This window comes from Hydra vulgaris, chromosome 12 (assembly GCF_038396675.1).
Source record: "Hydra vulgaris chromosome 12, alternate assembly HydraT2T_AEP".
NCBI classification, from domain to species: domain Eukaryota; kingdom Metazoa; phylum Cnidaria; class Hydrozoa; order Anthoathecata; family Hydridae; genus Hydra; species Hydra vulgaris.
Genome location: NC_088931.1, coordinates 57,488,595 through 57,502,132, shown reverse-complemented (window position 1 = coordinate 57,502,132; position 13,538 = coordinate 57,488,595). Strand labels below are relative to the sequence as shown.

The following is a 13,538-nucleotide window of genomic DNA, read 5'->3' as shown; positions in this document are numbered from 1 at the left end:
CTTTATATAAATACAACACCAATGATTAGATTTATTGATAAATTTATTTTACAATATAAAATTTAAATTTGTACAATTAAAAGCCATTTATATACAAACCTCAACTTCATGAAGTAACTGTTCTTTACTTAAAACAGGTTCAGCTGAATTTACTAACGCCAACAAAAAAGATTAACTTTTTGGATTTAGAAAGTTGTCCAAAATTTGGACTGGCTTTGTTAGACTTAGTCCATTGTTTCATTAATGACTGCACTTGAAATAAAACCATCCTAAAACTTTAATTGATCAACCTCTCCATAAACATCACATCATCTTTCACCAAAAGAATTAAAAAACAATCCTGTTGTATTTACAATCATTGCTTTGCAAGCTGAATATGGAATGTTTTTAAAATTAAAATGTCTGAAATTCTTTATTACTTGATGTTTACGTTCAAATGCAAGACAGAGATGTCCACATAATGAGCCGAATTGAATGCTTGTGATGGATAGTGTACAAGAAAATGTAGTTTATGAATTGTTTATTGGAAAATTAAAAGTATTTGAATTGTTAAGGAAACTGCAATTGTTGTGCTTGAATACAAAACTTAAGGTCCTTTATATAAATATCAGTTACTAATGGAGATATATATTTTTTTGTTTTTTTGTTAATCACCCCCTCAAGGCCAAGAAGGCCACTCAGATGAGGAGGCTACTTAATAGTGGTTATAACCCTCTCTCAACTCTATAACTTTGAAACACGAACCTTGAAGAACAAGGTCGCTGCACGGAGAAACAAGTTGAGCATGGTACTACCAGGGACGTGGTGGGGATTGAAGTCCGAACTTCTTGCTTATGAAGCGAGCGCTTTACCACTACACCACTACCACATTATATATAGCTTCACTATTTGTATAAGTTTAACTAAGCATGAAAGGTGATGATCAGATAAATCCATAAATTTTAATAAATAAAAACACAGCACACAAGAGAGAGTTAATACTTGTCCACTACCAAATTGTCCTCGGATTTTAAATGAAGGTAAAATAACACCAAGCTTTTTAATACCAGAAAGATTTATAAATGATTGAAGCCATTGGTTAAGATCAATTAAGGAAAACTTTCTGGTATACAGTACAGTAAAAATAATTCTAAAAGTAATGGCACAACTCCTTCCAATAAATCATGCATTGGATCAAAAAGCAACTGCTTGGTGACATCGAAATTTGGAATATCTGATAAAATACTAAAGTTAACAATGCCATAATTTCTTGACCATTTTGTTCTGTCAGTTTTACTTAGCCCAGAATTCAACTCATTTAAATGTATGACATGTTCAGGCAAATTTCGAATCAACACTTTTCATGTGCTGTAAACTCAATCATTTCAGCCCGTGTAGAATTACAGCTCCTACAGCAGCGAACAGTTTTTTGACTAAATTCTTCTTAAAGTCCTCTGGTTGAATTTGCTGCTAAAGAATCCCCAGAAAAGTATAAAATCTCAGCTGTAACTGTCATTAACTTTCCAGCAATACTTATTTTTACGCCAGTATTGTTTCTTTAAAATCTTTAAGTAAAGAAGAAAAATAAATGAAATTTTTAGTAAGCTTACTAAATGTAAAAACCAATGGGAAAATAGATGATGTTCTACCTCTATACTTTCTAGGAATGTTAAGAATTTGAAAGTACATAAACCAAAGTTTGTGTTTCGAACAAGCTTTATCAATTAGATTTGTAATGCCAATATCATCTGCATAAATAGCTAATTGAATATGATGATGTGTATTTGATACCTTTGTAAACTCTTTAATCTCATGTGATTGCAATAAATTCTAGCATCATCATAAATGGATTATTAATGATGTTGGAATGGAACAACTGATCCTTTACCAGAAATCTTTATAGCATGTATAGAAAAGACATGTTTAAAATATTTTTCACGAGATTATTGCGATGATAATTTTTTACAGGATTCATTTAGTTTTTTTACATCATAATATAGGTCAGTAAATAGCTCTTTTAAAGTTGAAAATATAACATCTAAAACAATCTGAGAACATCTGTACTTAGACTGCAAATGTAAAGCTAGCATACCAATATAATCATTATTTAAATCATCAACATTATCATACACTATTTGATCAACTATTATATTAGGTTCAGTATTATCATCAACAGTATTATTTTCTTTAGCACAATTAGCAATATACTTTTGATAACCATATAAACTTTTAAACTTGGAAAAACAATTAATACAAAACACTGCAGCACCATTACCATGTAATTTTAAATGATTTTTCATTAAAGTATAAGTGTCTGAAAGAAAAAGACAATTAGCACAATAAAATGTTACTTTTCTTTTGGTTATTTGAGGTCTACTGCAGTTGGATGAGCCTGCAACTAACTCTGTACCACTATCAGTTTCTATAAATACATTTGTTAACGATGATTGTAATTGTGATTGATAATTAAGAGAAGGATTGAAGGAGATGTGTTGATCTGTACTGACAGCATAATAGATTTCATTTATTTCTGAATTGTTGAAGTCTTCTAAATGAGCTAAAAACTCATTTAATGAATAGCTATTTGAAATATCTATGAAACTGAAAACTTCTACTGTCATTTCCACTGATTGCTCATATATTACTGCAGGAAAAGTTGAAGTGTTTACTGCACAACCAAGCCATTTTAAATTTGTTATGTTTTGAACATTAAAAGTAGAACATATCAAAAAAAAAAAAAAGCAATATTTCTAAATATTTCTATTATATATACATACATACATATGGGCAATTCCACGGCGGAAAATGAAAAAGTAGTCAAATTTTATTATTTTTTTCGTCAACTTTTCGCAAATGAATATTGATGTAGACACATAAAAGTTTATTTAAAACATACCTTAAAGTACTAAAATTAATTTATTTAAAGCACTTTTATGCTTCCGAATGTTACGGTTTTTCTCATTGTCGCATGATAAAAAAAGTACCATTGTAAAATATTATTTTAACCATTGCCTTGGTTTCAACTGAAACTTTTTATATTAGGAGAAATTAGAAAAAAAAACTTTTTTTTTTTAATGTTAATTAAAATTATTTATATTGTTTTTTTATTTGTTTATAAATTTACATAAAAAAATAAAAATAAGAATTATATAAATATTTTTATTTAGACATTAAAAAAAAGAAGAAAAGAATAACTTGCTATTCTCCTAATATAAAAAAAAACCACTGAAAACTTTTTTTATTTTTGTTTTCGTAAAACAAATCGTATGTAAATCCAATTAAAGGGGATCATTCATAAACCACGTCATCGTATAATTGTCAATTCTTAATCCCTTTCCTTCTGTCACAAACGATCACATATCCTCTCTCTACTAAACTGTTATAGCAGTTTTTACGTCAAAATATTTTAAAAGATTTAAATGTAAATACTTTGCAGCATTTTAAAAATTCAACCTAATAAAAATAAGGCAATACGCATAAATGTAAGAAGTGTAAATAAATTTCAACAAACCAAAGATTTTTTTATTTAAATGACTCAAATAAGTATTAATAAAGTCATAATACTAAAATAATATTTTAAAGTTGCTCTTGGTCTTGCGGAAAAACTTTTTTCGATTTGATAACTTTTATAAATGTTATGATTAATCACTCAGAAAGAGTGCCACCAGTTTTTTTAAAATTCCTTTGTTAATTATTTTTAATGAATGAATTTAATTTTTGCAATTCTTTTGTTATGTAACTCTATCTCTTAATTATAGATATAATAATCCACAATAAAAATCGCTCGGTAATGTAAGTTAAATACATAGTATCAAAAAAATAAATTTAATTTCCTTAGCCGCTCACCTCTGATAAACTTTTATATACTTTTTAAATTGGTATAGAATTCTTAACATCTTGTGAAAGTTTCTAATACAAACCGCTTTACTGATTCACAGAAATCTGACCTAAGAGTTGAAACATTTTTTTTACATTGTTTTCCGTGTAATGTTAGTTAAGTGACATTTTAAGTAATAAGTTCGCCCTCTTTTGGCCAGAATCAAAACTTTTTAGCTTATTTTATTCTTTAGACTAACAGCTTTCGTACAAGATAGCTAAAAGATTAATTTACAGTTTAAATAGGCAAATGTTTGATAAAGTTGTTATGCATGTAACGAATGTAAGTTAAATATGGAATTGCCCATATATATATACATATATATATATATATATATATATATATATATATATATATATATATATATATATATATATATATATATATATATATATATATATATATATACATACATCCCTCAGAATTAGGAAAAATGAGGTCAGCATTATTTTTCTGACCTAAATCTGTAAAAGGTCAGCATCATGTTGGCAAAAAAAATATTCATATAAATATTCAAATTTCAGTACTTTCCAGGATTTTCCAAGACTTTAGGAACTCTGTATATAGTTGTAGTATTAATTAATATTTTATTCATTTATAAACTATATCAATTTTTTACTCCCCATTACAAGTAACTTTTACGGCTTTCATATTGAAATTTATATATTTTTTGTCATTTATATATAAAGTTATAAATAATCAATATATATATACACACATATACAACCCTCGGAATTAGGGTCAGCATTCGGCAATGCTGACCTAACTACCAACCTGAAAGTGTTTGAGGTTGGCAAAAAATTGCCGACCTCGTTTCTATGTTTTATGGTAAGACCTTTGTATCAAATAATTTTTGCCGACCTCTAAAAGATTGAGGTCAGCAATAACTTGCCGACCTCATTTTACCTAATTCCAAGGTGCATATATATACACACACATATATTGTATTATATATATTTATATATATATATATATATATATATATATATATATATATATATATATATATATATATATATATATATATATATATATATATATAATATACAGAGTATACATATTATATAAATATAATATATATTTTATATATATATATAAATATATTCTATATATTTATAAATAATTTCTTGCTTTCCTGATTCATATAATTTACAATGTTTTAAGTCATCTGTCAATTGTTATCTTGCTCATTATAAACCTCATCTTTTCCCTTCCAGTAACCTCTAGCTCTAATAGTGGTTGCTTGCAGCCTTGTTGGAAGCGAAGATATTGAAAAAAAAAAAGAATTATTTATTTATTAAACTTTTTTTTACATTTATAATAACATAATAGTATGAATTTAATTGCATGCAGTTGAACTTTTAAATTTACCAAAAAAGTTTGACTCATATATGGGTTCTTTTGTTACAATTAAACTAAATTATTCTTAAACTAAACATCTACTTTCATAAACTGTTTTAAAGTTAGTGTTACGTTTCAGTCTCCATGGTATTTTCTAAAATTTTGTGCTTCTGGAAGAGTATATGTACGTAAAACTTTCTTTAAACTAGTTTTAATAGATCAAAAATTATACTTTTCTCAGGTTATCCTTGTGATTCATTGTCAAAAAATGTATGTGGAATGTTATTAGAGCTGATGAAAAAATGTGATAGGAATACTCTCAGTAGCTTCTTTGTTTTTCTTGTTGCTTCTTTAGCTGATGAAATACAGAAAGGTAAGAAATTTTTAAATTTTCCAAGTTTTGCATATATATTACTGTATAAATGACATTAATTAGTAAACTTAAATGTTAATTTTTTTTTTGTTAAAATTTTTTAGGTCATGCTACAGTTGCTCTTCGCATTTTTATTCAATTAATGGCTCAAGTTCAACCGGAAGTTTTTGTTGAAAATTGCAATGAAGTAAGAATCAGTGATTTTTTTAATGCTGTTCTATGGTTTGTTAATGTTACCCATTAGTCTACCATCTACACCGTGTGTCTCAAAATTTATTCTTGTTCTGGTTTAAGTTTGACTGCTTATTAGGAGCCTTTAGCAAAAAAAAAGATTATTATTCTTTTAAAAAAACATTTTGTTTTAAATTTTAGATTTTATCAAATTATATAAAGTTTGTTGCTTAAAGATGTTTTTTAGTTTTGAACCTTTTTAAATGTTATTGTTTTTTCTCTTGAGATTGTTAATGGTAAATCGAAAAATAGTGATGCTTATATTGCTGTTATATGGGCCTTTTCACAAAATACTAGCAGCATTAAAGATGGAATTTCAAGTAAGTTTTTGTGTTTCTATTTTCAAACATGTAAATTTTTGTACTTATTTTGAAAAATGCAAATAATATTCAAAAAAATTGTTTAGTATGGTGGTCGGCCATGTTTAATGGTGTATTGGACAAAAAGCATCATGCGACTGCATCACTTCACTTTCTTAAAAATTTACTTCAGTAAGAAAAAAAATATTTATTTTTTTAGTTTTTTAAATTTCTTTAAATTAATGAAAAATTCATGTTTGGGTTCTTATTTTCATTTTGGTTGTTTATCAAAATGTCAGTGTGTTCTTCCTTTTTCAAGAAAAAGTATGAAAGAAAAATTTTTGTTATTAATTTCTAAGATTTGCTTTTTAATTTGCTTTCAGAAATGTAAATGCAACGAAAGTGGACAGACCAGTTATTGACAGTGATCAAATGTTACAGTTGATAGAAACCATGGTTGGTGATCAATCTATTCTATCACATACTCCAAGGTTGCATGTCATTTTTTTCAGATTTCTCACAATTTTATGATGATGATTATTAAGTTTTATATAGTATTTGTTTCTGTATTTTATTAAAATTATACAGATCTATGATCAGTATAATTTTAATACTGATCAGCAGCTCTTATTATGGGTGGCCTGCTGGCCACTATAATAAGAGCTGCTGGCCACCAAATGATGACCCACATCAACCATTTGTCCAGCCCTTAAGATTAATTTACAAAGAAAAAAATATTTATAATTCTCTGTCTTAATTTTAGTTTTTAGAAAATCATTTAATTTTGAAATTTTATTTGTAATTATTATTTAAAATTTCCAAATTTAGCCAAAATAACATCTCCTTTAAGACAACAAAAACATCAACAAGGAATGTTGTCTATTTAACAGTGAATGGCAAACAAAATACTTTTTTGATGAATTCTCTTGAAATCTCTTAAAATTGTTTTTAAAATTATTTGCCCTGAAAATTTGAAAGTTTTAAATATCTCTCTCAAGACAAACAGTTACACAAAGTACAGGTGATATTGCTGATGATTTAAGTTTGTCATTGACTGAAAGAATAATTTCAGTATTATTTCGATAGATATTGATGAATCAACTATCTATCGAAATAATACTGTAATAATAATATAACTATCTATCGAATTAATCACAAACGGCTCAATTGGCTATTTCTATTTTTGGTATTGAAAAAGATTTTCTTGTACTGAAGAGCTTCTTGATATCTATTCTATGCAAAGCAGAACAACAGGAGAAAACACTTTGCTGGCTATTAAGAAAGTTTAAAAAAATTTTTAACTTGACTTAAAACAGATTAATTTTAATTACATCAGATGGTTGCAGCTCAATGATTGTAAAAAAATATTGTTATTGTTTCCAGATTGGAAAATGAAATTGCAGAAAACAACTTGTCATTAATTAAGCAACATTCATCTGCAAATTTAACAGCTAAGGTTATGGGGGTGAAAAATATCATGCCTTTAGTAGTTAAAATCATAAATAGCATTAAATCTTTTGCTTTACAAAGTAGGCAATTTGAAGCATTTCTCGATGAAAATGACTCTGAATATGGTGGTCTATTTTATTATATTATGGTGAGATGGCTTTCTAGAGGTAATATGCTGAAAGAACTTTTTATTTGAGACAAAAGATAATAGACTTTTTTTTAAGTATAAACAAAAGTTATCCACCAAAGTTAGAAGAATAGGAGTTCATTGAAAAGTTTGCATTTCTGGTAGACCTGACATTATAATATACTTAACAAAGAACTCTAAGAAAAAGATCAGTTAATTGGTAGACCCAACATTATAATATACTTAACAAAGAACTCTAAGAAAAAGATCAGTTAATTGGAAAAAAGTAAAACTTTATTCCAGCTTTTCAGTTAAACTTACTTTATGGGAGTAAAGTTGCAGTTAAGGACTGGATATTTTAGTCATTTTCTAACCTTGGGTGAGCAAGGAAATCCTTAACCAATTTGTTTCTTTTTCCACAACAATTGTTTTATAACATGAAATTCATTACACAATCGATGTTAAGTTGCAAAACTTATTGTAAAACAAATTTGTTGTGCAACTGTTGTACAACATTTCTACAAGCACCAAGCAACTATTACAAGCACCAAGCACTATTAGAAGCACCAAGCAACTGCTATATTGTTTATTAAATTTAAATAACACTTTAGGGTTGATACTTTAAAGAGATTAAATGCAATATTATTATCCAGTGTACTCTCGAGTCCTTGATGAAGTCCCCACCTGTTTATTAATTTTTGGATATTTTTCCCACCCGCCCTAAGCTTATTAAGACTTCCCCCCCCCCCCCATCCTCCCTTAGAAATTTAGTTGACAATGCAAAAATGATGGGTCTCTTGTTTGTTAGGACATACTTGTATAAAAGATTGACAGATATTAACTTGCAAAATACTTTAAGAATTGCAACCAGTCAGTTTCCAATTGACATTAAAAATATGGTAAAAAAAAGGCAAGTTCGTGATTACCAATAAACTATTATTTGTACCGTATCTAATAGCTAGCTATAATATAGCTATATATACGTGTGCATGGTATTCTTTTTGGCCCTCATCAAAAAAGTTGTGTCCACCCTTGATGTAAACCCTGTATTCTGTACTATGAGCATGTTAAAACAAAAGCTCTGCATCTCAGTCTCCAAACTTAAACCCTGTATAATGCAATTTACTACTTTGAATATGTACTTTCTTTTGTTTTGCATTTGCAATACTATATATTTCATACAAATTTAATAAGGTTTATTTTACTAGTTTGATGAATGATATGAAGAGTCATTTTCAATGCTTCAAAGTAAGTTTCATCATTTAAATACAGTTTATTTAAATTTAAGTTGATAAATTTAAATTTAAGTTTTCAAATTTAAGTTTGTAATTTCTATATACTATTTTTTACATACTGCTACAATATATGTTATTGTATATATTTTTTTGCTTTTTATGTCATGCTATTACTTTTTTATATCAATTCCTAGGTTCTTTTAATGACTAATCAACCTGAAGAAACATCGAAATCCTGTTTTATTAACTTTTTTCAGAGCTTACGAAAATATTCAGACTCAAAGATTACAAACTTGGTAAAAAGTTTATTATTCAAAAATTTAAAGTTTTTTTAAAAATAAGTTTAGCATAAGAAACACACTGTATGCAAATTTTAAGTGCATTCTGTAATATAGATCATATTATTTGCTTATTTAAAAGATATTTTACAAATTGAAAAATATATTTTACAATTTGAAAATTTGTTTTGTGATCTTCAATCTATAAATTACAATTATTACCTTATTTTGCTTAATAGTTTTGTTTGTATTCAACTAAATCCTCCTTCAATCAAAATGATTTGTTTTAACATTGGTAAAATCTCTAACATTTTCATTAAAATGTTAAGGATTCGAAAAATGGAAAAAACTTCATTAAATTATTTATGTAGGCTCGTAAGAAAACTTATAAAGAATATATTTAAGGAAAACCGTTTTTTTAAATATCGGTAAAAAACCTGAAACGTATTTTTTAGCCTTATTACTGGACATCTTGACAAAGATTTTTAAATACATGTTTGTGGTCTTTAGATGTCAAAATTGGCTTCTACTCACTTTTTTAAATATATAAAAAAGTCAAAGTTTTTTCAGTTGTTTTGGTAGCAAAGTTATCAAAAAGTTAAATAAAATTTAGCTTTAAAAGGTAACTGAAATAATAAATCTAAGAATCTTAGCACCAATATTCACATACTTTTTTCTTTCAGTGATCAGCACATTATTTTTTATCAGAAGTGCATGTTAGCAGATAAAAATAAAAATAGTTTGATCTTTTGAAAGCCTAGTAAACAATATTTATATTATAAGAATTTATTAATGTGGACATATTTTTTTTTCAAAAAAATTTTTTCGAATAGAGTTAATGTGAAGACAAAATTATTTCACTTATTTTCTACTAGATATGTGAGCTTTTAGTTTACTGTCTTTCACAAAACAAGAAATGCATGGATTGGTGGATTTCAAATGTTATTCATTATATGAGGGAATCTAGGTAAGTTTGTTCCTTTTTTTTTTTTTTTACTGAGAAAGTTTTTTTCCACCAAAATAAGTATATTGTTATTTTTTCGTTATTATTTATAATTATTGTTCTTTCCATATTGCTATAAATAGTAAGGTATGATTTAAATTAATAAAGTTAGTAATTCAAAGTTAAGTTAACCAAAAAAAAAACTTTTATAAGAATTTCAATTAGGAAATAAGTTGTTTAAAAAAAAGCGGTAAAGTATTAGAATTTGTTTAGTTAAGACTTTAAATCTCCCTTAATTTCTCATTAAATTTCTATTAAACCTCATCATTTAGAAATGAAAAACAATTCAAGGAAATCACTATTAGTAACAAATCTGAAAAATGTAAATAGTTAAAACTACATTAACTCAAAAAAATTGGTAAAAATGGTAAAAATGATCAATTAAAAATGATGAAACAAATTTCATGTCATAATGTATGGATAAATTTATGTTAACCAGTCATTTACATTTTTTAAAAGTTTTTTTTTTAAAGTTACTAATAAATTGCATCAATATGAACCACATGTCATAACCAATTCTTCATTAAATTATAATGAATTTTTTACTTTTTAAAAATAAAAATTGAAAGTTTAAATCATCAACACAGGGTGACCACGCCTCCTAATGAAAACTAAAATATCCTAATATTTAAAAAACCTCCTAAAAAGACCTGAATTCTCCTAAAATATACTTGAATTTCAAAAATACTCCTAAAATATCCTAATTTAAACTTGTTTTTTGAATTTTAAGTTTTCCTTTAAACATTCAACTTTAACTTTCAAATTTTTTATTAAAATTTCTGAATAATATTTAAATTTCATTTAAAAAAATTTTGAAATCCTCTTAATGAATCCTAATTTTTTTATTCGTTTTTCTGATAAATTCTTCTAAAAAGTCTTAAGAAATCTCCTAAAATCTCCCAAGTTCTTCTAATTTTTAATCTGTGGCCACCCTGCAACACAAATACAACCTAAAAGTATATTTCTTATTCAAATGAGATGATTGCTCAAAGGAGCTATCATCTATAGCTCCATCAACTAAAACTCATTCTTGCTTGAATCGTCTTTCAGCAAAGTCTCATCCTTTTACTGTATCTGACCCTGCAAGCTCTATAAACTTTTATTGTCTAGTTTTTTTGCTTTTTAACAATATTCTTTATTTTCTAGTAACTCCCTACTTAATAGTGGCTCCTTGCAACCTTGTTGGGAGTAAAACAGAGTTTTTTAAATAATACAATCCTGGTATTTTTGTGTGGTTTTCAATGTCTTACAAAGTTCCTTGTGTTTTATATAGTTTCTGATATTTTATGTGGTTTCTAATATTTTTGTGTGGTTTCTGATATTTTACCCAGTTTTTTGTGTTTTAGTTTCTGAATGTTTATGTGGTTTCCAATATTTTTCTGTGTTTCCTAATGCTTTAAATAATTGTAGCTAATCTAAATAAAATAAATTTCATTTCATTTTATTTAGACCCTGATACTAAAGTAATCTCCTAATATTTCAACTCATTCCTAATATTTTTTATAGTTCTTAATGTTTCAGGATTATCATGATCACCCTGCTACTAGTATCATTTAAAAATGTATTTAGAGTTATTTAGATATTATCAAACAAAGATGTTTAGCTTAATGTAAATAGTGTAGCCTTACACAAAGTTGCTTTTCACATATATGAAATGCACTGTGCCTAACCTAAGCTCAGAATTTTTGCGTTTCTCGATCTCTTACTCAGATAGATAACTGTGTGACTTGTTTTCCAAACATTCCAAGTCACTTATTTTTGCTTCTTGATTTCTATCTTCTTTTTTTTTTCTTTTAAATCTCATTGCAAATTTGCACTTCCTGTGCAGTCTCCCGGATTCAGGCAGGTTTTTTAAGCTTTTGTTCCTTCTTGTTGCTTTAAGTCAAGCTTAATCCTATCCCATAGTTTTCTCTTTTTTACACTACTGCTCTTTTTAATTGTAGTCTTTTCCTTTTTTTTTTCTTCACTAGAAAAACTTTTTTGAAAGCAAACTTCTGACACTAAATATTGGTGCAAAAAGATATTATCTGACACTAAATATTGGTACAGAACCAAGATATTATCTGACACTAAATATTGGTAAAGAACCAAGATATTATCTGACACTAAATATTGGTACAGAACCAAGATATTATCTGACACTAAATATTGGTACAGAACCAAGATATTATCTGACACTAAATATTGGTGCAGAAAAATATTATCTTACACTGAAGCCTTTTTTAGATTACTAAATCTTGTATAACAAAAGTTTGCTTTCGGAGACTTTAGAAAATCTTAAATATTGTCATTAAACATTAGCTAACAATCTCTCATGCATGGCTCTGATCTTATTACCTCTCCTAAAGATAATGCAGAACTATTTACAAAGAAACTTTACCTATAACTCATCTCTTGGCCACACATCTTATGGCCCATCCTGCCATCCCCCCAAAAAAGCTTCTGTTGCTAAAGTTAGTTGTCACTCTTTTACAACTGCTAAAGTTATGTTCTTTTCTAAAGTTATTTCTCACTCTTCTACATTTCTCACTTTTCTACTTGTGGTCAAGATAACATACCTGTTACTTGTGGTCCAGATAACATACCTGTTACAGTCTTACAGTTCACTAGAACTCTCTTAACTATTTAACAAGTCCATAAGCAAAGCAGAACTATTTGCAAGAAACTTTTCTTTTAATTCATCTCTTAAATCTAATGACCACATTCTATCTTACATCCCAGAGAAGCAGGTTTATCCATTACTTGACATTCAAATCATTGTTGAAGTTGTTTTATCATTTAAACTTATCTACAACTATTTATCTTATGTGACCGAGCAACATTTCTGTTAGTTATGCAAAAGTGATTTCCAATACTCTCTAAACTGTTTAAAAAATCTTAATTGAATATGTTTTTCGTTCATGCTAGGAATGAAAATAACATTCAATTAAGATTTGTTAGAAATTAAGAGTTGTGGAAAAAATCTGTGGTTCCAATTTTTAAAAACTCTAGAGACTCTTATATCTAGCTATTGCTCAATCTGTCTTCTTTAAGGATTGTTCCTCCTGGGAAAAGTAGAAATCCTAATTTTAAATATATTTCAGAAAATTATTTACAAAGTTTTGGGGTCTCAATCAAATAACTTATAACTTTCCTGCCAAAGTTACAATTTTGTATTTTTTGGACCATTAAAAGTATTACTTAGTTTTACATGTTTACATGTTATAATTCATCACAGCACATTAAAAAATTTAATTTAATTTGATCTTAATAGACAGACAAATAAAAATAGTCAAACAAAATATATAATACTTAAATTTAAAAAAATACAATCAAGTTTAGCATAGGATAAATATTCAAAACAACA

The 13,538-nt window shown here is 27.0% G+C and overlaps 1 protein-coding gene across 1 annotated transcript in view; it reads left to right on the top strand.

The window, feature by feature from the left end:
- The window catches only part of LOC100212344 (uncharacterized), a 30,216-nt gene that overhangs the window by 10,203 nt on the left and 6,475 nt on the right, over positions 1-13,538 (top strand). The window contains exons 5-12 of the mRNA XM_065813825.1: positions 5,439-5,570; positions 5,675-5,757; positions 6,028-6,121; positions 6,208-6,292; positions 6,484-6,591; positions 8,885-8,924; positions 9,106-9,207; positions 10,065-10,156. Of these exons, the coding sequence (XP_065669897.1) occupies positions 5,439-5,570; positions 5,675-5,757; positions 6,028-6,121; positions 6,208-6,292; positions 6,484-6,591; positions 8,885-8,924; positions 9,106-9,207; positions 10,065-10,156 (736 nt within the window). The remainder of the gene's footprint in view (positions 1-5,438; positions 5,571-5,674; positions 5,758-6,027; positions 6,122-6,207; positions 6,293-6,483; positions 6,592-8,884; positions 8,925-9,105; positions 9,208-10,064; positions 10,157-13,538) is intronic.